At 55.2% G+C, this 25,601-nt stretch overlaps 2 protein-coding genes across 3 annotated transcripts; both read left to right on the top strand.

Annotated features, from left to right (window-relative positions):
* The first annotated feature begins 1,165 nt into the window (after positions 1–1,165).
* Positions 1,166–11,279, top strand: HDHD5 (haloacid dehalogenase like hydrolase domain containing 5). 2 transcript variants are annotated; one of them, XM_055396228.2, is made up of 8 exons: positions 1,166–1,297; positions 4,818–5,021; positions 5,883–5,995; positions 6,823–6,916; positions 7,906–7,939; positions 9,454–9,628; positions 10,464–10,652; positions 10,759–11,277. In XM_055396228.2, exons 1-8 carry the CDS (start codon positions 1,187–1,189, stop codon positions 11,042–11,044), a joined length of 1,206 nt encoding a protein of 401 aa, XP_055252203.2. In that variant the 5' UTR covers positions 1,166–1,186; the 3' UTR covers positions 11,045–11,277. The 2 variants fall into 2 exon arrangements, with proteins under 2 accessions (XP_055252203.2, XP_088693589.1); XM_088837463.1 differs by lacking the exons at positions 5,883–5,995; positions 6,823–6,916 and having other exon boundaries at positions 10,759–11,279.
* An 8,031-nt stretch (positions 11,280–19,310) lies between these two features.
* TMEM121B (transmembrane protein 121B) lies at positions 19,311–23,576 on the top strand. The gene has a single exon (XM_088837462.1). It carries the CDS (start codon positions 19,356–19,358, stop codon positions 20,868–20,870), a length of 1,515 nt encoding a protein of 504 aa, XP_088693588.1. The 5' UTR covers positions 19,311–19,355; the 3' UTR covers positions 20,871–23,576.
* The last annotated feature ends 2,025 nt before the right edge of the window (positions 23,577–25,601 follow it).

Genomic DNA, 25,601 nt, shown 5'->3' with positions numbered 1-25,601 from the left:
ACTGAGCGACTGAACTGAACTGAACTGAACTGAAACTCTTGGAAGTTCCGCGCCCGTCCAGTGGTGGTTAGGACTCCATGCTTTCACTGCTGAGGGTGCAGGTTCAATCCCTGGTAGTGGAGGAGCTAAGATCCCTCAAGCTGCAAGGTCCGGCCAGGCCAAAAAATAAAACAAAAAATCTCAAAAAGCCAAAATTCTTGCAATATAATAAGTAGCTAATTTATGCAATGAATGAATAAAGAGCCAGGTGACAGAAGCCCTGAGGGCACGTTCCTGGGCTTATAGACAGCGCCTCCACCACCTCCACGGGTCAGAGGACGTGCACACACTCACCTGTGCTTTGTGGGAAGCAGGGTCTTCCTTTACATGTCAAAGCTAGAGGGTCCATGCAGGTTAGAAGTAGAAATGGAAAAAATAAAAGTATATGGACAACATCTTGAAGGGAAAAGTAAGAAACCAGACCCAATTTTCTGTAGACTCTGCAACACTGCTCAGAGGGGAGTTGGAGGCTGAGTGGATCAGCACCTCGGTCAGTCTGGGTCTGCGAGCTCCTAGAATGGCCTCTTCCAACCCTCTTGCCCGAACCATCCTGTGATGTTGGGAGCTGTATCTGGGGTCCCAGAGTTCTTCCAGAAAAACCCACCCTTCTTTACCCCAATAACTTACACAAGGTCAAATGGAACAAAGGTGCCTAGAGTAAAGGGTTAAGGGGGCCGGGACCCTGGAGGAAAGTGGCAGGGTTGTGAGCTCCTATACCAAATGGGCTACATCCCTGCAGAGTGGGAGACCCACGAGGTAAGGGGTCCAACGTTGATGGACCCTGAGGGTATTAAGCTCGGTGATATAAATCAGTGAAAACCAAATGCTGTGTGAACTCACATGTGAAATCTAAGAAACAGAATAACCAAGCTCACAAATCCAGAGAACCAGAGAGAGACTGGTGATTGCCCGAGGCAGGTTGGGATTGGTGAAATGGGAGAAGGGGTCAAGAGGTATAAACTTACCGTTATCTGAAAAATAGGACGGTTCTCAGACGCTGTCCCCAGAGACCGAGGCAGAAATACAGCTCCTGAGACGTCCCGCGCCAGCTCCACGCCCCCGGCACTGAGGTGAGACTACAACTCCCGTGGTGCCTCGGGCGCCGCCGGCCTCTGATTGGCTGCACGGAGCGCGCAGGCGGCGGCCCATGGCTGCGCTCGGCGAGGCGGCGGCGCGGTGGGCGCCGGCGCTATGGCGGCGGGCGGTGCGCGCGGCCTCGTGGCTCGGGGGCAGGCGTTTCGCGAGCGGCGGAACGCAGGTGAGGGCGGCGGATACGGGGAGGGCGGCGGATACGGGGCGGGCGGCGGGAGCCAGAGGGGCCTCGCGTGGCGGACTCGGAGCTGGGTTCCCGACCTCTGGATGTCATTCCCACCTCTCCCGCCTTGGCCGCGAGTGGCGACGTCACGTCCCCCGCGGCCCTGCCACGGGGGTCACTGTCTCCCCGGCTCCGTCCGCACAGCCCCGACCCTGGGGCTGGGGACTCGGGACCCCAGCAGGACCCCAGCCCCCCGGGTCCTGACTTTCTCCACTTTCCTGGTGGCGAGAGTGGGAGGAGGGGGAAGTGATGCCGCTCCTTTCGCGGTCATTCCTGCCCCGTGTGACTTAAGGCAAGTTACCGCCGCCCCTTGGTGTTCACAGGGGACACCGAAACCCTCGTGTGCATGAATCCCACAGCTGCACCCTGTATCCGCGGACCCCGCATCCGCGGATCCACCAACCCGCTTGGTGGGTGAGGTTTGCCATCAGCAGTTGGTTGAATCCAGGGCCTGCCTGGTGGCTCAGTGGTAAAGAATCTACCTGGAATGCAGGAGACATGGGTTCAATCCCTCAGTCAGGAAGATCCCCTGGAGAAGGAACTGGCCACCCACTCCAGTATTGTTGTCTGGAGAATCCCATGGACAGAGGAGCCTGGCAGGCTATATAGTCCATGGTTCGCAACGAGTCAGACATGGCTGAGCGACTAAGCACGTTAGCATGCAGTGTTTTTGCAAGAGGCTACCACGGGCACTTTGTGTGATGTAGGTGTAGCACCTGTCACAGGGACTGCAGAGAGGGAGCTAGTTGGAGTGGACAGTGTCCCAAATGGTGGTTGTGTTGCTGTTGAAAAACACACCCACCAGTTCCAGATAAGAAGCAGAAACACAAAGGAGCATCTTAGTTGTCCCTTCATTTCAAACTAATCTTAAAACCACACTTTTAAAAATTGAAGTATAGTTGATTTACAGTATTGTGTTAATTTCAGGCATATAGCAAAGTGGTTTAGTTGTGTGTGTGTGTACATATACATATATGTATATGTACACACACATATATATGTTTTATCAGAGTCTTTTCCATTGTAGATTATGGCAGAACATCAAGTATCATTCCCTGTGCTATATATTAGTTCCTTCTTTATCTATTTTATGTATAGTAGAAAACCACACATTTTAGCACTGCAACAAATATGAACTTTAATTAGAAAATCTAGCCTGATACACAGGACTAATTGAAAAAAAATGAAGTGATATAGAATAAAAATACAGAAGAGAATGAAAAGAAAAAAGAATGAGAAGAAAAAAAATCTAATCCTGTTTCCTTTGCTCTAGGAAACTTCACTTAAAAAAATTAATAGATGTTATTTTTTAGAGCAGTTTTAGGTTTTCCAAGAAGCTGAGCAATAAGAGTAGAGAAGCCCCAGACCCCAATCCTCCCGTTTCCTGTTCTTACCGATGGAGGGGCCTTGACTCAGTAGGTGGCTGGATGCCTGTTTCTGTGACTGCACACTTCTGATCATTGGAGGTAGAGGTTACACACCCACAGGAATAGATGAGGGAGTGTCCGGTCATTGCTAAATTGTCCTGAGACCTTCTTGTTCTCAGTAGCAGGGTCTGTGGATTCTTATGTTTAAGAGAGCAAATGGTGTAACTATTTAGAATATGGCCACTAAGAGCAGTGAAACTATGGTCAGCTTTTGCCATCATCAGCTCAAACAAGCTGTCTTATATTTTAACTGTGTATTAAAAAAAAGAAATCTAAGAACAGTATTATGAACTGCATAGACCCATCTTCCAGAATCAGCAGTTATTAACATTTGGCTGTACTTGCTTTGCTTATCTCCCTCCACCCTCTTCTATTTTGTGACTCTAAGAGTTTGAAATGAATCCCTGATTTCTTGTCATTTCAACCCTAAATTCTTCTCTGTGCGCCTCTAAGAAAATAAGGATATTCTGAACATAAGCACAGTATGTGTGCGATGGGCTTGACTTGGCTGATGCAAAAAAAGGAAAATGGCAAACAGGTTAGGTTGGATTTTTCTGACAACTGAAAAACGTCTTGTGTGTTAATAGTTCATAAAATAAGAGGTGGGATGAATTTTTAAAAAGAGGATAGTGTTCAAGTTTGTAAATCCAAGAAATGCAGATTGAGAGGAGATTTTTTTTTTTTTAAACTTTGAAATTAACAAGACATTTGATTCTTAACAAACTCTTTGATATTGTGAAAACCTCTTTGGCAAGGGCACCAGGGTCCATGTGAGCTGATACATGTTTTGGAAGACAGCTTGTTGTTAGGTATTCTGTCATTGAAATGTCTGTACCCATTTGGCTTACTACTCTTGCTTTTAAGAATCTAGCTTAAGGAAATGTTCATAATATGGAAAAATCAGTAAGCATGAAGAGGTTCTTTATAATATAATTTGTAGCAGCAGAATATGAGAAAACCTAAGTGAGATAAGGGAAACCTAATATTTTGCAGCCAGAAACATGGAGGATGTAAGGCTGTAAGTACTGATGCCGAAAGAAAATCAGGAGAGACCAATGAAAAGAAGATGGGGAAAAAAGCACAGCATAGTGCCATTTGTGTGCTGGCGAAAAGATGAGAAAGTAGCACCATCCAGCAAGGGTTTCTGGAAAATACCAAGAGGGATTGGCACTGGCTGGAAGAGGAAGCCAGAAACTTAATTTTTTTTTTTTCTGTATCTGTAGCGATTGAGTTTTTTTAAAAAGCTCTGTGTGTGTTGTTATGGTAAAACTTAAAAAGGTGGTTATGAAGGCTGTTGTAATTAAAATGTTTCATGTCAAGCAAAAAGAACAAGACACAAAATCATACATATCAGGTGCAGTCTCAGCCACGTAACAAACATAAGACTAGAAAAAGGCAATTAAAAGAAATACTGACCCGTCATGTTCAAGTCCTGAGCTTGTTTCTGAATTTCTCTATTTTCCAATTAAAAAAATTTCTTTAGGGACTTCCCTGGTGGCTCAGTGATAAAGAATCTGCCTGCCAATGCAGGAGATGGTGATTCGATCCTACTCGGGAAAGATCCCACATCCCGTGGAGCATTGAAACCCATGCACCACAACTGCTGAGCCTGTACTCTGGAGCTGGGGAGCTGCAGCTGCTGAGCTCACCCACCACATCAACAAGAGAAGCCACTGCAATGAGAAGCCCATGCATCACAACTAGAGAAACATACAACTAGCTTTCTCGCTGCAACTAGAGAAAGCGCATGTAGCAACAAAGACCCAGCACAGCCATAAATGAATAAATGAAGTTAAAGTAATCCTTTATATCAGTTATGCAAAAATAGCTTTAATCAAGTACTTACATGCTTAAAAATACTTGAAAAGGCCTAATTCTCTATTGCAGATGGATCTGCCTGGCCGGCAACCCGAAGCCCTCCTCTGGAATCCGCGGCCCGGGCTGGCCCAAGGGTGGGGATGAGGCCTCCCCTCGACGCCCCCCCACCCCCCGCCCCTCTGCCTGACTTGGGCCACTCTTGTCTCCCCTCCCTGCAGAGCCCGCCCACCTTTGGTTTGCTGTTGGACATTGATGGGGTGCTGGTGAGGGGCCACCAAGTCATCCCCGCTGCGCAGGAGGCCTTCCGCCAGCTGCTGGACCCCCAGGGGCAGCTGCGGGTGCCTGTGGTCTTCGTCACAAATGCCGGGAACATCTCACAGTGCAGTAAAGCCGAGGAGTTGTCGGACCAGCTCGGCTTCCAGGTGAGGAAGTGGTGGAGTCTAGAGGCTGAGGAACCCCCCCCCCGGCCACAGAACCCCCTGTCCAACACTGACTGCACCCTCGCCCCGGGGTGGGGGACATTGTGGATGAGCCAGGGTAAACCTCCCAGACCTGCTGGAAAAATAACTTGAAGCTCAAGGGCAGACTTGGGGAGAGCCTCATTGGCAGAGTCCTCTTTTATGAAAACGAGCACTGTGGACTTGGCCATTTCTATCTTTCCTCCCGGGCCTCAGGGTCACGTGTTTCTAAGTGTCCATGTGCCGGGGGGACGGTGAGGTGACAGCTCTCTTTTCTCATGAGTGGGATGGCACAGTTCCGTGAGCTCTTGTCTCTCACCCGCCAGCAGCTCCTACCGCCCCAGCATCCACATGGCGTGTATTGGCAGTGGATCTGGGTTTTGGAAAGAGTCCTCATGAGACCTAGAGAGTAGAGTCATTGCCGAGCGGCTGGGACACTGCTTGGGGACAAGGCCAGTTCCTCCCATGGTGTCCAGACCGTGGGCCTTCGAGGTCACCATTAGCATAGATGCTGAGAAGCCAGGTCTTTACTTAGAACTGAAAACTGTCAGAGGCAGAGGTAGGTCTGAGCTCGTGCAAGAACCCTGTGGTTCTCCAGCAGGACTGAGAGATTGGGGTGTGGAGAGCGGGGCGGGTGGGGCCGTGGTGGCCTTAGTTCCTGCAGGCTCTGCTGTCCGGGCCCCTCACCCATGTTGGGGTAGCTCCGGAAGAGTTGGGCCTCCTCTGGGCCAGTTTCTCCTCCCCATGTCCCCACTGCTCCTGACGCGGCCCTCGCCTGCCCTCACCTGCATATCCTCTGCTCTCCCTCTCTTGGCTGCCCTGCAGGTGGAGCCCGACCAGGTGATCCTGTCCCACAGCCCTATGAAGCTCTTCTCGCAGCATCACAACAGGCGGATGCTGGTGTCTGGGCAGGGGCCCCTGGTGGAAAACGCTCGAGCGTATCCTTCTGCTGCTTCCAGCTTTGCTGTCCTCGCCCGGCCGAGGGGACTGGGGCCAGGCCTGCTCAGTGCCCAAGGGAGGAGGGCGGCTCCCAGGTGACCAGCCCTGGCGCCTGGGGGTTCCTGAAAGCCAGCTCACCGCCTTGGAGACCACTGGGCAGCTCCCTGGAGAGTCTGACTCACCATGGCCCAAAGAGCCCAAGTGGTTCTGTGGTTCGGTTTGGGCCCCACGGCTCACTGTGCTCGGTGCACGCCTGTGTGGAGCTCACCCCCAGGTGTGTGTTCATAAGGGTCAGTCCCTGCTCTGAAGCAGCTTGTTCACCTGCTGCTCCTGCAAACCCAAGCTGAGCACCTCTGTGGGCAGCCGTGCCCTGGGGGCCAGAGCAGCACAGGGCTGCTGCTTCATCCGGGCTCCTGCTGGAGGCGGCAAGAGGGTCCTTAGGACAGGAGCACAGCAGAGAGTGCTGGAAGGTGAGGCTGCAGTGTGTCCCCCACCCCCTTTACCAGATGTCATCAGCCTGGCTTCTCCAGGCGCTGCCCAGCCTCCCTCTCACCGAGGAGTCTTCTCTTAGCCGTCCTCAGAGCGCTGGTGCTCCCGGCTCTGGGCCAGTGTGAGCTCGGGGATGGGGCTTCCTGCGTGCCTCTGCTCGGGGCTGCCCACCACTAGCGCCCGCTCCTGCATTCAGTGTCTCCTGGCGCGTGCTGGCCTCATGTGCTCTGTCCAGGGTTGAGGCGGGCTTGATTGGGCTGGGGGTGCTTCCTTCACTTTCAAAGGCATCTCCCCCTGCACTCTGCCCTGGCCACTTTGCTTCCTGACCTCGCTGCAGACTGGGTTTCAAGCACTTGGTCACAGTGGATGAGCTGCGGGCAGCCTTCCCTGTGCTGGACATGGTGGATCTGCAGCGGCGGCCCAAGACCACGGTAACGGGACATGCTTGGGCCCCCTCGCTGACCCTGCAGCCCCGCCCCCAGAGAGCAGGCTCCTCGGAGGGCGCAACTGGCTGAGGACTTCGCTCTAGATGCGAGGGGTGGGGTCTGTTCTCTCTCCTTCAAGAGCCCTCTTGTGCCCTCCAGCTGGCAGCTTTGTGCTTTACCAGCTCTCCCAGAGTCACCTGGGAGGACTCTAGCCTTTGTTGAGCTGATTGCGGCTCTGCGGTCCTGGAGCCCCTTACAGAGGGCTGTCCTGGTGGACGGCTTCCTGGGAAAGCAGTTCTGAGCCTCTGCGCCCAGCTCCTTTTGGGTTTGGTTCACACTTGAACCTTCTCTCTTCTGGCCAGTGGTCACGGGGCCTGTCACTGACCCTCTGGGTGACCGCCCTCTCCTTCCCCGTGTGAACTCTGTGTCTCCCACACTGCAGCGTGATGACGCAGTTGTTACAAAGCAGACAGGCCTGCTTCTGTTGGTCTGGGTGGCTCCTGTCCGGCTCCGAGCCACACTCAGTGTGTCCTCAGCCAGGCGTCGCCCCAGCTCTCAGGACAGCACAGTGACAGCCCCCAGGGACGTGCTCAGCCCAGGTCTCAGCTGGTCTTTGGCAGAGTCGAGACCTGGGCAGCTGTTTCTGGAAGGAATGGGCCCCAAGACGGCCGTCAGTGATGGCCCCGCACCCAGAGTGATGTCAGGCTCCTGTCCCTCCCGGGCTCATCTTGTTCTCAGCCGCCTGATTCCAGACCCTCACCTCCCATCCTTGCTGCAGGAAGACAGCGGCGCAGCCGACCCCTGGCTGACCTTCACACGTGGTGCCCCTGGCTGGGCGCTCTCTCCCTCTCCCTGAGGACCTCCCCCTTGGCCTGTCAGCTTCTCCTTGGCCTGGGCTACACCGAGGGACCCTCTGTCATTACATGTCCCACCCCCTGGAATCCAGGCATGGAAGGTGACCATGGCATTGACGACCTCTTCTTGGTCTCTTGCAGCTGCTTCCAAGGAATGACTTTCCTGCGATTGAAGGTAATGAGGTCCCTGCGTGATGCGGGTGGGCTCTCCACACGGCCCCGCAGCTGGAGAGTGTGGGCGGGGTGCTAGACGCTGGGCTGTGGTCTCCTGCTATTCACCACCTCTGAGACATTAAGTGCTAAGCTTTCCTTCCCCATGCTGCCCGCGTTGTTATTCCAGAACAATCGTAAATGTAGAAAATCTCAGTGGAAAGGTGCCTAAGGTAACCTGGCCCAGTGTTTCTCAGCCCTGTTACACCCAGTTCTGCCTGGACAACAAAAATACTGTATTGTCCCACTTATTGTCCCAGGTGATCTCATAGATAATATAACTTTCTCATACACAAATGTTACAAAGAAGGAAATGGCAACCCACTCCAGTATTCTTGCTTAGAGAATCCCATGGAAAGAGGAGTCTGGCAGGGCTACAGTCCATGGGATGACAAGAGTTGGACACGACTTAGTGACTAAACCACCACCACCACCATACACAAATGTTAATTCACTCTAAAGCCATACTTGTATGGAAAAATAAAATAAATGTTTTTTAGTAAGGTAATCTGCATTTCCGTTCCGTTCCGTTGCTCAGTCGTGTCTGACTCTTTGCGACCCCGTAGACTGTAGCCTACCAGGCTTCTCCGTCCATGGGATTCTCCAGGCAAGAATACTGGAGTGGGTTACCATTTCCTTCTCCAGGGGATCTTCCCGACCCAGGGATAGAACCCAGGTCTCCCGCATTGGAGGCAGACGCTTTAACCTCTGAGCCATCAGGGAAACCCAGTATGTAATAATTACCCAAGAGGACATAGTTAAGTAGCAAAATGATCATAGCAAAAGTAGAATCCCCGGGAGTGTCACAGCTACAAGTACAGTGTGTTCATGGGTAATGTAGGTGTGCTTCGGTGTGCCAAACACATTGTGGTCACAGGTGTGTAGGTGTGCCTCAATGTGACTTAGAAGTTAGGGCCAGTGTCATCACTGGTGATGTGCTTTTCCCAGTTGGGGAATAAATCTTGGTAAACTTTTGAAGACATGAAGTGCAGTCTTCTTGTGACTAATATGATAGTTGCATTTTTGGAAAAAAATCCGTGTTTATGAAAACCCTACCAAAAATACGTTGTGGGGAATTGAATTACGATTTAGGCACAGCTCATGATAAGCAGGTTGTTCTGCATGTCAGCTGTTAGTAGACCTGGGGGGCTTGACTGTGCAGGGCTGTCCTGAGCCCCTCACGTCCCGGCCCCTCCCACAGCCCTCACTGCGAGTGTCAGTCACTGTGACAGTGAAAACAGCTCCCCAGGGTGCGCTGCTCACTGGGCCGTGGACTGGCCAGCTCCTGGTCTTGAAGCTGGCCCTGGCAGCCTGTGGGCAGCTCAGCCTGTGTGCTCTGCAGGTCTCAGTTTGATCCTCCACACAGCTGGGACCCGTGCCCTCTCCAGGGCCGTGCACCCTGGGGAATGGCTAGGGCCGGGCATGGCGGGACTCCCCCAGGGGCTCCCTGCACCCTGGCTCACCCTCCGCGCTCTGCAGGGGTGCTCCTCCTGGGGGAGCCCGTGCGCTGGGAGACAAGCCTGCAGCTGATCACAGATGTTCTCCTCAGCGATGGGAACCCCGGCACAGGTCTGGCGACGGCCCCCTACCCCCACCTCCCCGTCCTGGCCAGCAACACGGACCTCCTCTGGATGGCCGAAGCCAAGATGCCCAGGTGAGGACACGGGGTCCCTGCCTCCAGCTGTTGGTGGCTCCTCAGCCATCTGGGTGCTCTGAGCTCAGACCTCTTCCTTGAGGCCCCAGAGTTGCCCTGGTAACCTGGCCTCAGGGAGGGGTCTCCAGGGTCACTTCACATCCTGAGTAGTAAAGGAACACTGCCGCATACTGAGCACGGACGGTGGATCGAGGTGGCAGTTACCGCCTGCTTGCCCGCCAGAGTCCAGCAGGACGGCTCCTTTCGGCTCTTGGAGCCCGAGGGGTGCTCAGCCCCTGTTGTCCATGCCCTGCCCTCCCCGCTTTCACCCAAGGTGCGGGTTCTCCCGCTTCTTGGTGTCCTTCTGCCCGTAAGATGTTGGGGAGGGAAGAGGATTTTGAGGCCCCTGGCTCTGGGGAGGTCCCTCACCCCACCCTGCCCGATTGGGCTGCGCACCGGACCCCCAGGTGGCCTCCCTGGACGGGCAGCTGCTGGTGCTGTTGGGCTTGTTTGGGGCCACAGGCAGACAAGTGACATCTCTCCCCACCTGCCTCTGGGTGAGCTGTGCGGTGGGTCCGTCACTGGTGCAGGGGCTGACCTTGAGCCACTGCGCAGCCACCCAAGGGGGACAGGTCACTGTGTTCGCTCTTGTTGCTTTCTTAAAGTACAGTTAGTTCCACAGCTTGCGGTCAGGCATGTCTTCTGGAATATTATTCCTAGAGTTCAGGTTTGCTGATGCTAGGTGAAGGGAGTGGGTTATGTAGGACTGAATGGCAGGAGGCGACTTCTTGTTTATAAAGCCAGTTTGATGTCACCTGTTCATTCAGTAACGTCGAAATTGAAACCTCCCCGGCAGGTTCGGCCACGGGACCTTCCTGCTGTGCCTGGAGGCCATTTACCGCAAGCTGACGGGTCGGGAGCTGTGCTACACAGGCCTCACGGGCAAGCCCAGCCTCCTCACCTATCGGTACGCTGAGGGCCTGCTGGCGCAGCAGGCGGCGCAGCGGGGCTGGGCCGCCCCCATCCGGAGCCTCTACGCCGTGGGGTGAGCCCTGCTCCTCCCCTGTGCTCCTGCCGCGGCCCCCCTCCACCCCGAGTGGCTCGCACCCTGCCCGCTGCCCGCCACACTGAACCGGGTCCTCTCTCCCCAGCGACAACCCCATGTCCGATGTCTACGGGGCTAACCTGTTCCACCAGCACCTGCAGACGCAGCAGGAGGGGGCAGCCCGGAGCTGCGCCTCCATTCTGGTGTGCACCGGTGTGTATGGTCCCCAGGCCCCCAGCCCCACCGCGCCTGCCCCGGGCAGCGAGGGGTCTCCATTCCATGGACACCGGGATTTTGGCTTCAGGCCCGAGCTCCTGCAGGCAGCCCACGTGGTCAGCGACTTGCAGGAGGCTGTGCGGCTGGTCCTCCGCAAGGAGGGCTGGACTGTCTAGGGCCCGGGGATGGGGGTGGGAAGGGGGTGGGCCTGCCAGCTGCCCCCCAGCCCGTCCCCTGCCCCTGCAGACAGCGTCCTCACCTGGTGTGGGTCTCTGCCTGCTGCCAGCATGGGCTGTGACTCTCCGACACTATTTTGTATGGTGTTTTAACTTACTTCCCAGAGACTTTGGACCTGTTTTTTTTTAAGTTAAAATAGTTATACAATAATAAATATTCATTTTGCTGTGTCTTGTGATGCTGTCTGGAATGCACTAGAAAGTCCCGTGGGGAAGGGTGGTGGGCGAGTGGAGCGGGTGACCTGAGGTGAGAGCGTGGACCCCAGCGCACTGCAGTCTGGGCCTTGAGCCCGGTCTGTGCAGGGCTGAGTCTGGCCCAGGCCTCACCACGGACTTAACCACTTCCCTGACGTGGAAAGAAAGAGGGGCCTTTGCTATGGTGACTCTAGAAACTGTCTCATGTTCCTGGCTGCTCGCGTAGTCATCCCGGTCATCCCATGCCTCTCTTCCAGGATTGTGGCCCCCACTCGCCATGTGCCTGCCCTCAGCCAGCCCCGGGCCCCACCCTACTGCAGCTGACACAGCTCGCTGCTCCCTCCCTCCTTCAAACTCTTCCCTGGGCTGCTCCTGGGAGGGGCAAGGGGGAGGGCGAATGACATGTGCCCCATCCCTGAGCAGGACCCTGTCCACAGGCGCTGCAGGAGACCACCCCCCCAACACAAGGCAACAGTGGCTCCTCCTCACATGCAGCCCACCCTCACCTGCAGAACCCCTCCAGCCCTGACACCCCTCACAGGTCCAGCCAGAGCAGAGCTTTGACCAGCTCTCTTATCAGATCCCCACCCCCCAGTCAGGTTACTCTAGGGCTCCCACAGCTCCTGCCTCGGGGCCTCTGCACTCGCCCTTCCCTTACTTCCCACATCCGCAAAGCTCCATCACTTTTTTAGGATCTGAGGATGTGACCGCCTCAGAGGGACTCCCTCAAATTCCTGTAAAAACAGGGCCTTCCCTGCTGGTTCAATGGGTAGGACTCCGGCTTCCACTGCAGGACACGGGTTCCATCCCTGGGCGGGGAACTAGATTCCTGGCGCCGCAAATAGAAAATGAAAGTGCTCTCTCCGCTGTCCCGCATCACCTTCTCTGAGGCCCCCGTTGCCCCGTGACCTGTGTTCACTCCTTACTCTATGTCTTCTCCTAGAAGACGCGCTCTGTGCACTGTCCACGCTGGTTCCTTTCGGGTCCCCTCACCCACGTGCCGGGCGTGTGGCAGGACTGCAGACCCACAGGCAGGCGTGGCTCCTCTCCCTCCTGTTCCTTGGGGGAGGGCAGGGGCCCCACCTGCAGTGATCCCCACTCGTCTCCAGCTCCTTCCCATTTCTGTAGATGGTGGATGTCATGAAGGAGCTGTTGTAGGTACCATGATGTGCCCTTTAGGATTTTCTTCAGCTGCCTGTCTCAGAAGCCTGAAACAGTGTCTCCAACACTGTCTTAAGCATCACGGCATTCGGGGCAGGCATCTCAAGGACTCTGCTGTCCACCCTGCTGGCCTGCAGGCCTGCTTACCTGCGGCATGGATGGCCTCAGCATCTCAGCCCCGTTCCACGGAGAGAAGAGGGCGAAGGTGGAGCAGGTGGCGCTGGAGGCCCTTTAAAGAACTTTCCTGCAATGTGTCTTCCCTGGTGGTCCAGTGGCTAAGAGTCCGTGCTCCTAATGCCAGGGGCCCAGGTTCGATCCCAGGTCAGGGAATTAGATCCCACATGCCACTACTAGGAGTTCCTGTTGCTAAAAGATCCTGCAAGCCACAACTAAGACCTGCGAGCCCTCCCTGGGCCCAGGTGGCCCCCGAGAGTGAAGGGAGAGAGCAGCAGGAATGGGAAGCCACGCTGCGTGTGGCCGCTTGCAGGGTCTTGCTGGAGCCCCAGGCTGAAGGGATGGGGTGACAGTGTGTGTGTCTGCCCCCAGCTCTGTCTTGTGGCTGGCAGTTGCTCTCTCTGTAGCCCTTTCTCTCCCTTTCTAACACTTGGTTTTTCCTGAAGGTGGTAGGAGCCCTTCCAGGTGGGGTGCAGGAAGGAAAGGTGACTGCAGGTCACTCACGCAGGTCAAGGGCAGGGCGGACCACTAGGCTCCAGACTGGTCTCGTTCCTCTGGGGCTTTGTCCAGACCTTGGAACCAAATCCACGACCAGCTGCTTCATTGCTCAGCCCGACTGAGTGAAAAAGTTACCTACCTTTTTGTGTTTCGAAGGTGCCAAGTGAATACAAACAAGACTCCATGAGGCAGTCTGCACAGGAAGTAAACACATGTTCAGAATAAAGTGATCAGCCCAGAGCAGAAGCGGAGCATGCGGTGCCTGTGTGGGTCTCCAGTCCTGGCCTTGGTGCTGAACCCCACCCTTCCTCCGTGGCCCCGTGGTGCTGGCAGCTTCTGGCCTCCCAAGGCACCCCTAGACTGAGGCAGGCAGGGAGCCAGTGGGTGGTCAGGCCTCCCCAGGAGCTAGGGTTGCTGTAGCAACCGGATACTGCCTTGAGGGCGGATTTTTAAAATATCTCGGCTAGAATAGCTTTGTTCCCCCCATCTCTCTTGTCACTTCTCCCGTACTGCGTGGTGCAGGGAGGCTGGGTCGAGCAGGGACACCTGCCTGCTCTCTGCCGGGGGCTCCTGGCACCTTCTGCCAGGGGCTGGAGGTGCGAGGATTGTCTCTGGCTGTGAAGGGCTGCGAGGCTGTCAGGGCTTCAGCTTTTGCTTCCAGCCTCCTCCAGCTCTTGGTTCCAAAAGCCTTCTCATTTTCTCTTTTCTTGGGAGACAGAGAAGAGGGTTCTGGTTTGAAAGCCGCCTCCCTCCTCCCACTGTGGACCTCACTCCTCCCAGAACAGCTGCAGCATCCGGGACCTCCCTTTGGAGCCCGAGGGGCGTCTCATCTTGTCTGCTTTTTCCTTTGTGTTTCTTTAGCTTCATTTATTCACTCAACAAATGCCTGCAGAGCACCTACTGAGCCCCTGAAAGAAATGAAAAACTGCCTTGTCGACGAGAAGTTCCTGTCTTCACCCTGGATTTGGTCCTATCGGATTTCAAACATTTTTAAAAAGTTACAGTAAATTAAGACAGTGTTCCCTTGGCAGAGGGTGGGATACAAACCAGGGTGGGACAAAACAGCACTCAGAAACATGTCCATTGAAACTACAGCTTAACACACTCAAGGTATTTCTCGCTGTTTCATAGGCTGATGTGGGCCAGGTGCTGTTCTTGGCCTTGCCCTCCAGGTGGTGACTCAGACATCCAGGCGCCTTCCATCTCTCATAACAACTTTATGAAGTAGGTGCTATTAATTAGTGTCCCTGTTTTACAGATGAGAAAATTGAAGACAGAGAGATCAAGTAACTTGACCAAGGTCACCCAGCTTCTGAGTGGTGGAGTCAGGATTTGAACCTAGGCAGTCGAGGTCTAGTGTGCATACCCTTAATCTTAATGCTAGCTCCTTCATCACTATATGATGAAATTCTTTATTTCATAAAAATATTCTTGAGTATAAAATTTATTTTTTTCTAATGCTAATATAGTCACACTAACTTTTTAAAGGCATTTTCTTTTTATCATTTTTATTTTTTTTTTGGCTGTGCTGGGATTTCATTGCTGTGCAGGCTTTTCTCTAGCTGGGGCGAGCAGGGGCTAGCCACTAGTTGCTTCTCATTGCAGTGGCTTCTCTTGTTGCAGAGCATGGGCTCTAGATGTGCCAGCTTCAGTAGTTGTAGCCTGTGGGCTTGGTAGCTGTGGTTCCTGGGCTCTAGAGGATGGATGCAATAGTTGTGGCACATAGGTTTAGTTGCTTCGCGGTGTGGGATCCTCTGGGATCAGGGATTGAACCCATGTCTCCTGCATTGGCAGGAGGATTCTTCACCACTGAGCCACCAGGAAGCCCAAGTCATGCTAGCTTTTTGAGTTAATATTTGCTTGGTTTATTTACATAAATGCATTAAAATACATATGTCTACATTTTTTCTTCAATCTTCACGTTCAATCTTGCTTTGTCTTTATGTTTTAGAGATATTTCTTTTATTTCTTTATTTATTTTTGGTTGTGGTGGCTTGTCGTTGCTGTTTGAGTGATTTCTCTAGTTGCGGCGAGCTAGGTCTTCTCTTGCTGTGGAGCACAGGCTCTAGGTGTGCGGGCTTTAGTAGTCGCAGCTCACGGGCTTAGTTGCCACCTGGCATATGGAATACTCCCAGACCAGCGATCGAGTCAGTGTCCCCTGCATTGGCAGGCGATTCTAACCCACTGTATGACCAGGGAAGTCCCTAGAAATATTTCTTATAAAAGCATATAGCTGGGAATTAAAAAAATGAGCCCAATCATCTCTCTTATTTAATAGGACATTTATTGTGATTGTGGATATATTTAACTTTATTTTTTTAAACCATCCTTTGCATTCTGGCTTGTGTTATTTCTGATGAGAAGCCTGCTGTCAATCTAACTGTTGTTCCGTGATTTACTGTCATGGTTTCTCTGAAGATCCTTTCCTGTAGATGCTCTCTGGTTTCACATCCAAGCATCCAGCAGCATGTTTATTTTTATTCATCCTGTTTAGGATTCATTGTGATTCTTAAATCTGGGGATTGGAGAAGTTTTTACCCATTTTAGAAAATTCTCAGCTGTAATTTCTTTATTATCTTTCCTTGACTCTTTCAAGTTTCTCCTTCTGGAATTTCTATTAGGCATATTTTGGATCTTTCCAATCTACTCAATTTGTCTTTGGAATATGTTACCACTTCTAGCTCTCTGCACTGCATTCTAGAGATTTTTTTCAGATATATACTTTTATTCATTTTTATTGGAGCATGGTCGCTTTACAACGTTGTGTTAGTTTTTTCTGCACAGCAAAGTGAGTCAGTTGTCCATATGTCCCCTCTTTAGATACTATTATTAAAGTTACTAAGTCTTTTTAGGTGTATCTAATGTGCTGCTTAATCCATCTATTGATGTTTTTCAATGACTATTTATTTGAAACCTGAAGTTCTTTAAAAAATTTTTTTTTCATTTTTTGGTACTAAGAGTTTTGTTTTTTTCCCCCTAGTATAACATTTAATTCCTTTAACAATGTTTAAGCTCTTCTTTAAAAATATGTATTTATTCGGCTGTGCCGGGTCTTAGTTGCAGCACATGGGATCTAGTTCCCTGACTAGGGATTGAACCCCTGGGCCTCCTGCATTGGGAGTGTGGAGTCTTAGCCACTGGGCCACCAAGGAAGTCCCTTAAATGGTTTTTGGAGTTATTTTCTTAGTAGTTGCTCTAAAGCTAATAATATACATTGTATCCTATGACTTCAGTTCAGTTCATTTGCTCAGTCCTGTAGGACTCTCTGCGACCCCATGAATCACAGCACGCCAGGCCTCCCTGTCTATCACCAACTCCGACTTATACCAATGTAATTCCAGTGAGAAATAGAAAACATGCTTCTATGTACTTTATTTCTGTTCCCCTCTTATTACTATTATTATTGTACAGGGTAGATATATATATGTTGCAAACCAAGTAATAACAGCCTTATAATTGTTACTTTTATCTAATTTTATGTCTTAAAGAAGCTGAGATCTTGTCTCCCTCTACAGGAGAGAACCTATGTATTTCTAAATCCGTGGTATTGAACCTTGGTGCTTGGGGGTGGGGGCGATCCTGCCACTGAGTTTCCTGGGCTGCTGAGCTGACTGGGGATGTCTCCTCCCTCCCAACCCATCCTGGCCTCTCTGCTCCAGGCGGACGAGGTATCAAGTCTCCAAACAAGCTTTACATGGTGTCCCCCTCCACCTCCCAGCATTGGACAGGTGCTCAGGGAAATGGTTTTTGGATTGAAACCTGCTTAGTTTGTCCCCCACTCCCAGGCTGCCATCCTAGGCTTATGAGGAGTGTGGTGGGCAGGTGAGGACGCTGGGCTGGGGGTTGGAGGTCTGGAAGCAAAGTGCCATCCCTCTGTCTCTGTCCCTGGGTATCATATGTGAGATGTAAGCACAGACCTGGGATCCTGGGAGCTGCTTGGCAAGTGTGTCTTGCCGTTTCCAGGTCCTTGTGGGATGTTTGCATTCAATTTATACATGAGAAGCTCTTAACTTCCTCCTTTTCATCCCAGCCACAGTTTTGTCAAGCTTCTCCTAGGCTGAAGCGAAGGCTCTCTGTGTGCATCTGTGTGTTCGAGTGTGTACACAGATCAGATGTAACCCACTGCAAAACCGAGGACCCTCTGGTATTCAGACCACTGGCATACTCCATCATGTGCCCTGATTTCTCATCCTTCTTTTCTGAGACCTTTTTATTCAGGGCCTCAGCCCTGAAAGAAATGGGGCTAAAGAATCTCATTCAGAAGTTACTCTGAGCGACTGGAGTTCATTCCCTAGAAATGCAAGGATAACTTAAAAAGGTCTGGTACAACCCAAGTTTCCAGGGAGGAGACCTATCCTCGGGGGGGGGGGGTCTGGGCGAGGGCTGGCATGATGGGCAAGGGCAGGAGTGAGCCAAGTGGGTGGCTAGAGTAGCGGGCCTGGGCTGGGGTGAGGACAGAGCCTTCAGTGTACGCTCAGGAGCCTGGTTCTTGGCCTTCATCAGCGTCTCTGCTTCTTCTCCTGCTCGGTTGCCTTGAGCAGGAATTATAGGCCAGTTTTCAGGTTAGCTGCTGGCTGGTGTTCTCCGTGGGGGGAGGCTGGGAGCCCGGCTGTAATCACTCCCATTAGCAGTTGGCAGCTCCCCAGCCCGCTTTTTCACCTGGACCTGCTGTGACACTCACGAGTGCCCCCCACTGCCCTGGGTGGGTGGCCTCTGTGCCAGCTGGCAGGGCTAAATTTCTCATGCCGTGAAGCCTGTGCCCAGCTTCAAGGACCGCTGTTCCCAATAAGAACCGCTCGCCTCCCTGGCGCTTGGCGAAGCCCAAAGCTGTCAGGCAGCAGAGCTCCCATTGTGGTCTCGGGAAGGGATCTAGCCCAGAAAACAATCAAGAGTGGCCTGAGCTGGTAGGTGTCCCCAAGGGTGGAGACATGAGCAATTGTAATGATGACACCACTTACCTTTCACACATTCTGCACCAGGAACTGCGCCAAACCCTCCCAGCTTATGATCTCCTAACACAATAGCCTGGGAAGGCAAATGTTGGTCCCCTTTTACAACTAGATAATCCGAGGCTCGGAGAGATGAAATAAGACCACACAGGCCCAGTGGTAGAGCTGAGACCACCAACTCAGGGCTCAGCTCCCCTGCCACACCTGTTGGGCCTGCGTGAGGACTGGACACAGAACGTGTGCGTGCTGGGGGTGTGCTGTGAAACCCCACGTCCACCTGTGGACTGGCGGGACAGAACTCTGTCCACTGCCACGCCTGCTGGGCCCGCACGAGGACTGGACACAGAACATGTGAGTGCTGGGGGCGTGCGTGCTGTGAGTGTGGAACCCCATGTCCACCTGTGGAGTGGCGGGACAGCTCTGTCCACTGCCTGGCTATAGCATTGGCACCACTGCTGTGGTCCTTTGTGTCTGTTGACGCGCCTGCAACTCTAGGTGTTTCTTTATTTTTCCTCTGCAGCTACCTCTTCCCGTTGATTCCCATTCTTGCCTTAAGAACCTCAGAGAATACCCGGGGCCAGCTTGGCTGGGGCCACACAAACCATCCTCTTTCTGCTCCTTTCTTCCCAGTGTTTGTATTCAGAGAGTTGCTCCGGCCACTGCAGGTTGGTACCTCCCCCAGGGTGGCCACTGAACCAAGTGGGGAAGGGACATAAATACGTAGAAATATATGTCTGTTTATGGTCCTTGTAATCAGTATGGCCTGACTCTTCCCATGGCTTTTAAGGGCCTTAGGGAGAGGCAGGGTGGCCCAGTGGAGAGTGGAGAGGGCACTGGAGGAAGCAGAGGCCAAATCTGCCCTGGTGCCTGCAGAGGTCCGAGGCTAGTTGCTCGCAGCCACAGTCTACACTGAGACCAAGGCCACCCGGTCCCTAAAACCCAAGGGTACAGCGGGTAGGACCTCGCGATCACCTCCCATCTCGCCCCCGCGTTCCCATGGGGCGCCCCCGCGTCCCCACGGATTCCGAGGCATTGTCCTCCCCGCTCCCCCGCAGCTCCGCGCCCAGCCGCCTCTCCCCTGCTTCCCACCGACCCCGCGGCCCGGATCTCCCCCTCCCGGCCCCGAATCCAATCCCGGTCTCCCTGCCCCGCCCCCAGCTCTTGGCTGGGCCGCCCCGCGCGCCGTCACCGCCGCCGTCACCGCGCGCGCCCGGCCGCGGGGCTCGGCTCCGGCGCGCGGCTCCGGCCGGGTAGGCGGGAGGGAGCCGAGGACAATGCGCCCCGCGCCCGGCGCCCCCCGCGCGGCCCCGCCCCCAGCCCGGCGGCAGCCCCGGTTCCTGCGCGGCCGGAGCGGCTCGGGCAGCAGCGGCGGCAGCGGCGGCGGCAGCGACAGCCCCGCGGGCGCCGAGCGGGAGGACGACGACGAGAGCGCCAGCATCAGCAGGCCGCTGGTGTCCGCCGAGCCCCCGGGGGCGCCCGCCGCCTCCCGCGCCTCCACGCCCACCTCCGCGCGCAGCATGACCGCCGCTGACCTGGGCGCCGGCGCCGGGGCCGTCGGGGGTGCGGGCGGCCCCGGCCCCGGCCCCGGCCCCTCCTGCCGTTCGTGCTGCGGTTGCTGCGGGCGCCGGGCCCGGTCGGGCCGCGGGGGTGGGCGCCGCGGCTGCTTCTCTGGCTCGGGCTGCCGCTGGGGCTACCAGGTGCTGTCCGTGGCGCTGCTGCTGGCGCAAGGCGGCCTGCTGGACGTGTACCTCATCGCCGTCACGGACCTGTACTGGTGCTCCTGGGTGGCCACCGACCTGGTGGTGGCGGCGGGCTGGGCCATCTTCTTCGCCAAGAACAGCCGGGGCCGTCGGGGAGACGCACACGCCCACCACCCGCATCACCCGCACGCAGCGCCCCTGCACCTGCCGGCCGCCCCCGCCGGGGCTGCGGGCGCCAAGGCGCGCGGCGCGCGCGGAGGCGCGGGTGGCCCGGGGCCGGCGGGGCCGGTCGGGGCGGCCGGCGAGTTCGCCTTCGCCTACTTGGCCTGGCTCATCTACTCCATCGCCTTCACGCCCAAGGTGGTGCTCATCCTGGGCACGTCCATCCTGGACCTCATCGAACTGCGCGCCCCCTTCGGCACCACGGGCTTCCGCCTCACCATGGCGCTTTCGGCGCCGCTGCTCTACTGCCTGGTGCGGGCCATCGGCGAGGCGGGTGCCGCGCCCGGCTCCGCGGGCCCCCTGCTCCTGCAGCCGCAGCGGCACCGCGCCGCCGGCTGCTTCCTGGGCACGTGCCTGGACCTGTTGGACAGCTTCGCGCTGGTGGAGCTGATGCTGGACGGCCGCGCGCCGCTGCCGGCGCACCTGCGCTACCTGCTCCTCGCCGTCCACTTCCTCGCGCTCGCCTCCCCGGTGCTCTGGCTCTACGAGCTCCACGCCGCCGCCTCGCCCCGGGCCCGGGCCTCGCGGCCGGGCGGCTGCAGCTGTCTCCTGCGCCTCCTGGGCAGCTGCCTGGTGGACGCGCCCTTGCTGGCGCTGCGCTGCCTGCTGGCCCTGAGCTACCAGCAGCCGCTCTCTGTCTTCATGCTCAAGAACCTCTTCTTCCTCGGCTGCCGCGGCCTGGAGGCCCTGGAAGGTTGCTGGGACCAGGGGCTGCCTTCCTCTCCTAGTCGGGCCAGGTCTGGCTACGGTGCTCCGCCCTCCGCCCCGCCGGCGCCTGGGGCCCCCCAGTTGGGCCACTGCGTCTCCGAAGATGAGGGGTGCGCCCACGGCTATGTCAACACTCTGGCTGTGGCCTCCCAGAATTGAGGGGTCTGGGGGCTTGCTTTGGGGTTGGGAAACCCAGCTCCCTGTCCTCCGACCTTTTCTCACCTAGCCTAGATCATCTGTTAACGGGGGTGAGGGCCAACGCGCCCCTCCGAGCCCTTTGGGTCAAGACTGCTTGGAGCCAGCCAGCTACTGAAAGAAGGAGGAAAGTCGCCAGGCTCTGTTCTCCCCACCCATTCTGAGTTCCAGCCTCCAGGGACCTGGCACCTCTGCTTCGTGCTTCTTCCATCTCACCCTGATTCCTCTCCCTTGTGGGGGAAAGTGGAGGAGGGGGACGCAGGCAGGAGGTTGGATGGGACAGCTGCTTTTAGGCTGTGGCTAGTGGCCGGTGTCCCACACCTTGAAATTGACCTGGAGTCCCCCGTTCCCGGGCTGTGTCTGTTGTTTCATCCAGATGGTAGATGCAATCTGTGTGTGTGTGTATGTGTGTGCACGCGCACGTGTGCGTGTGTTGTTTCCTTGTGTCCACCCTGTGCCCCTTGAGATCAGCAGGAGATCTGGGGAGGCCCTGTCCTCCCTACCCACACTCCTCATTCCTACCTGAATCTGTGGCCATGAATTAATTCCCAGACAGAGCTGGGCACCTGGGGACTGCCCAGGGGCCCTCCTCCGAGGGAGAAGCTCACCCAGGGTCTTCCTCAGTCCCACCCCACTCCTCTCAGCTGCGGGGTGGGGTCTATACTCTAAGGACCAAACTACACCCTTTCTCGGGTGAGTGAGCGTGTCTACCTCCGTGCTTTCCACTTGTGTTGCAGCACACACTGATGCTGCTTGCAAAAAAAAGGACAAAGACTCAGATGTCGCATTCACCATGGCTACTGGACCCGCTGGGGTTCGGTGCCAGTGTTATTACAGGGTCTATGGAGGATCAGCCACTGGCTGCCCTCCGTCTCTCCCTCTCTCTGAGCCCACAGCTCCCATCCTTCCTGAGGCTGGTTGCGGGCTGGGTCAGGTCTTGACTCAGAACAGCTTCGGTGGGGTCCCTGGGCTGATATGTGTTGAGCCACCCATGGGCTCAGGGGAGTAGGGAACCTGCCTCCCACCCCCTGCCCTTCTTCTGGAAAGTCTGGTGTGGATCAGAAAGGGTGGCGGTGACCTTTGTCCTCTGCTCTGGTCAAGTGAGTCCCTAGGGAAAGGGTAGACTGCCTGGAGGGGGTGCGCAAGCCTCAACCCACCCAGCCTCCCTCTGTAGTAACAGCCGATATCCAGGGGTTGCCCACATACAGTCTTGAGGCCGAGGTACCCACTCCCGCACAGGGTAACAGGATGGGGTGGGGGCAGTTTGTAAGGATGTCCCTACTCCGTGTGCTTGGGCAGCTTTGTGTGGTGTAATAACCCCCAGACTAAGTGCCCGAAGTCATGGGTGGTGGCTTCACTCTCACAGGCCGGCTTCAGTGACACACAGGTCACTTTTGCTTCCTGGGCCTCTGTTCTATGCTGGGGGCCCTTCATTGTTTTGGGGGCTTATTGACAGAAGGCAGAGACAGGAGGGGCTGATGTCCTGAGCCTCCCTGCTCCAGGGGCGGGGGCAGGGAGGAAAATGTTTGCTCTCAGTGTTGGGGCTCCCAGCCCCTCGCCCACCAGGTCCAGGGTCAACTGGTTGGATTTTGCAACAAATTGTTCCTTTTTTGGCCTTCTCTCCTCTCCCAGGACCCCTCTTCTTGCCCTTTGAATTCCATGTGGTCAAAGTCCTGGGGCCCAGACCCTGGGGGGTAGCCCCTGTTCCCAAACGCTCTTTCCAGCTTTGCTGTTGCTCTGCTACCTACTCTCCGCGTCTGAGCCATGGAGGGCCCAGGCTGGCCCCTGCCCCACCCCCTTTCTCCCTGCTGAGTGACACTGTGACACGTGGGGGCCCCCCACTGTCGGGTGTGCTGATGGGGGGCTATGGTGGGTTCCGATGAGCTGCACTTCCCGGTCCGTCGAGAGACTGTGGGTGCGGCTGGTCCCGGCTGCCGGCCCGCTTTCACGCAGGGACAGACATCCTCTTCCTGACACTTGGTGCCATCATTTACGCTCAGGGGGTCAGCCCCTTCCTTCTGCCGTGTTTCTCTGGAGTCCTTTTACTTACTCTCCTTGCCCCACTCACAAGAGATGCCCCGGAAGTTTCGTTTTTCTTGTTTTCTAGGGGCATCTGTGGTGCGGGGGGCCAACTGGAGATGCTGTGGTGGGCCCAGCAGGCGGGATTTCCTGTTCTCGGGCCGCGCCCTCCGTGCAGGTCATGGAGGAGAAGCTGGAGTCGGACCGCGCTGCCGCCTCTTAACGCTGGGTGTGTTGGGCCTCTGACTCCTTCCCTGTTTGGAAAGGGCTTGACCCAGACCCTCTGTACAGACGGCTACAGAGTCCACGATTCTTCTGAAAGAGCGGAGAGCTGGCAGTCGGAGCCTGGAGGACGGAAGTGGCACCTCGCTGGCATTTATCACGTTTTTTTTTTTTCTCCTTCTCTTTTTAAAAATAAAACCAGCTTCTGTTCTGAAAATAAAAAAAAACACACCAAACTTGAAACTTGTGACAAGCTTCCTGTGCGGTTTAAGATCGTGCCTGTCCTGGTTTCCCTGCTAAACTCTTAAATGTCACTGTGACATCTGTCATCGCTCTGCGGGCCTCTGTTCACATTCTGGGCCCGCCTGGGCTGCTTCCTTGCAGGTGGCTGGCAGGCTCCTGAGGAAGTGGCCTTGGGCTTCCTCCGCGGGGCTGTGTCCCCTGTCTCTGGGCCTGAGGGTGATATCCTCAGCTCCTTCTTTCTGAGAAGAACTTGCCAGTGGGGGAAAAGGCTGAGAAGCCAACTTCTTAAGTCCTCTGTCCTCCTCGCACAGGCCAGAAGCAGGAGTCATTTTCAGGAAGAGGAGGGGCCGCGCTTGTCTGTTTTTAGCACAGAGAGATGTGGTGGTCTGAGGGAACACCAGGTCTCTGCAGAAATAAGACCATCGTCATAGTTCTTCTGCACAGAGAGGGCCAGTGCTGTTCAAGCCGCGAAGCCCAGGAGGCTCCACCCATGCCCGCTCAGGCCCACCTGGCCTGCGGGACCTTCCCCACTTACAGGACAGGAGCACCTATAAGCTTATAGGTGAGAATGGGGTGACATGTGCCGAGACGGTCCTTCCCTCAAGACATGGACGATCATAACAAGTAAAATAGTCACAGAGCAGCAAAGACTATGTCTTCTTGTCTCCCTAAATGCAGGTGGACGGTACCAATCTGACTATGTTTCTCATGGTTAAGCTGCTCAAGAGGGGAGGTCGTGTTGGGGGGCTCTAGTCCTGCAGCCAGAGGCCTGGGGTTGGGTGAGCTCGGGGCCTGGCCCCTCTGGGGAGCTTCTCCTCTGCTCCTGAGCCCAGAAGGATGGAGCTGCTTGCAGGAGGCCGCACTGCAGTCAGCAAGGGAATCAGGTCTGAACCACGTCCAGTCTGCCCCGGGCAGCCTTCGGACTTGGATTCTCCTTTGTTGTCTGGGTTTGGCTAAAAAGCAGGGGCAGGAGCCACATCCCGGGAGTCCCACAGGCCCCCAGTCAGTCTCAGGCAGACTCTCCTCTCAGGCTGTGGAGAGGAAGGAGCAGGGACACTGATTCCCACTAAGGTGTGAACAGCTAAAGTTGACTCTGATGGGAAGGGCTGGACAAGGCCCTCATTGAGCAGGTCTTTGCAGGAAGGCCCCTCCCTTGTTTACCTGGGAGGGGAGACTGCTCCTGTGGAGCGCAAAGGCCATAGACAGAAACCATCTTTGCCGTCTTGTTCTGGCTAAAAAGCAGGGGTAGGTAGCCACATCCTGGGAGTCCTGCAGGTGAGCATCTTCTCCCTTCTACACGAGGCAAAGATAAGGAGGAAATGAGTAAAACCCAACACAACAGGCATTCAGAGGCCCAGCTCCAGGTGCTGAGTGGACATTTAAGTGACAAATGGAAGACCCTCCAAAACCTGAGCACCTCTGAGGACCTTCCTGAGCAGGAAAGAGAAGCTGGTTCAGAACCAGCGTGGCCTGAAATGTCCAAAGGACCTGTTAGCCATTTCTCACTTTCCTAGAGAAAAAGCTGTGGACATCTGCATGGGTTGTATGGTCAGGGGACCTCCCGCATCCTTGAGCCCCTTCTGTGCATTCTGCTTGGGGAGGGCCACGAGGAGTGGGGGTCACAGCCTAGAGGACACTTGTTATCAAAAGGCCTTTCTGGGTGAGGCACGATTTCACTAGCTGTGGTTCAGAATAGCATGGAAAGTGAGACCTGGCCTTATTCATACCTGATGCTCTTGGCATTTGGGTGATACCTAGTCTGAGACCAGCGTGAGGCTGGGGGCTCTAGGGAAGGAGGGGGGACATGGGCCGAACAAGGGTCGATTACCTGGTGATCTTCCCGACTCCGTTTATATCCGCCGTGTCCACATAGGCACACCCACTGATGGAAAGATTAATGACTGCCCAGAGATGGGACATTTGGGGTTGTGGGGTGATGATTGGGGGGGGCTGGGTTTCTTTGGGGAGGAAGAAAAATGTTCCAAAATTGATTATGCTGAAGGTTGCTGAACTTGAACTCCCCAAAGCCTTGACTCGTACAGGGTCCGTGGTGAACAGTGTGAATCAGTGAAGTGTGAATCGTGTCTCAGTGAAGCCGTGAGGAAAGAAAGGGCAGCTGCGGTGAGAAAGGGACCTGGTGGATGGTGACAGCTGGGTCGTCTGGCCTCAGGGGCCAGCACAGCAGGAGTCTGAGGTCTGTGGGGAAGGTGG

The sequence above is a fragment of the Moschus berezovskii genome, chromosome 6, assembly GCF_049115385.1.
Source record: "Moschus berezovskii isolate FMDL1 chromosome 6, NW_MosBer_1.0, whole genome shotgun sequence".
Classification (NCBI taxonomy): domain Eukaryota; kingdom Metazoa; phylum Chordata; class Mammalia; order Artiodactyla; family Moschidae; genus Moschus; species Moschus berezovskii.
This window is presented reverse-complemented; position numbering and strand designations above follow the sequence as displayed.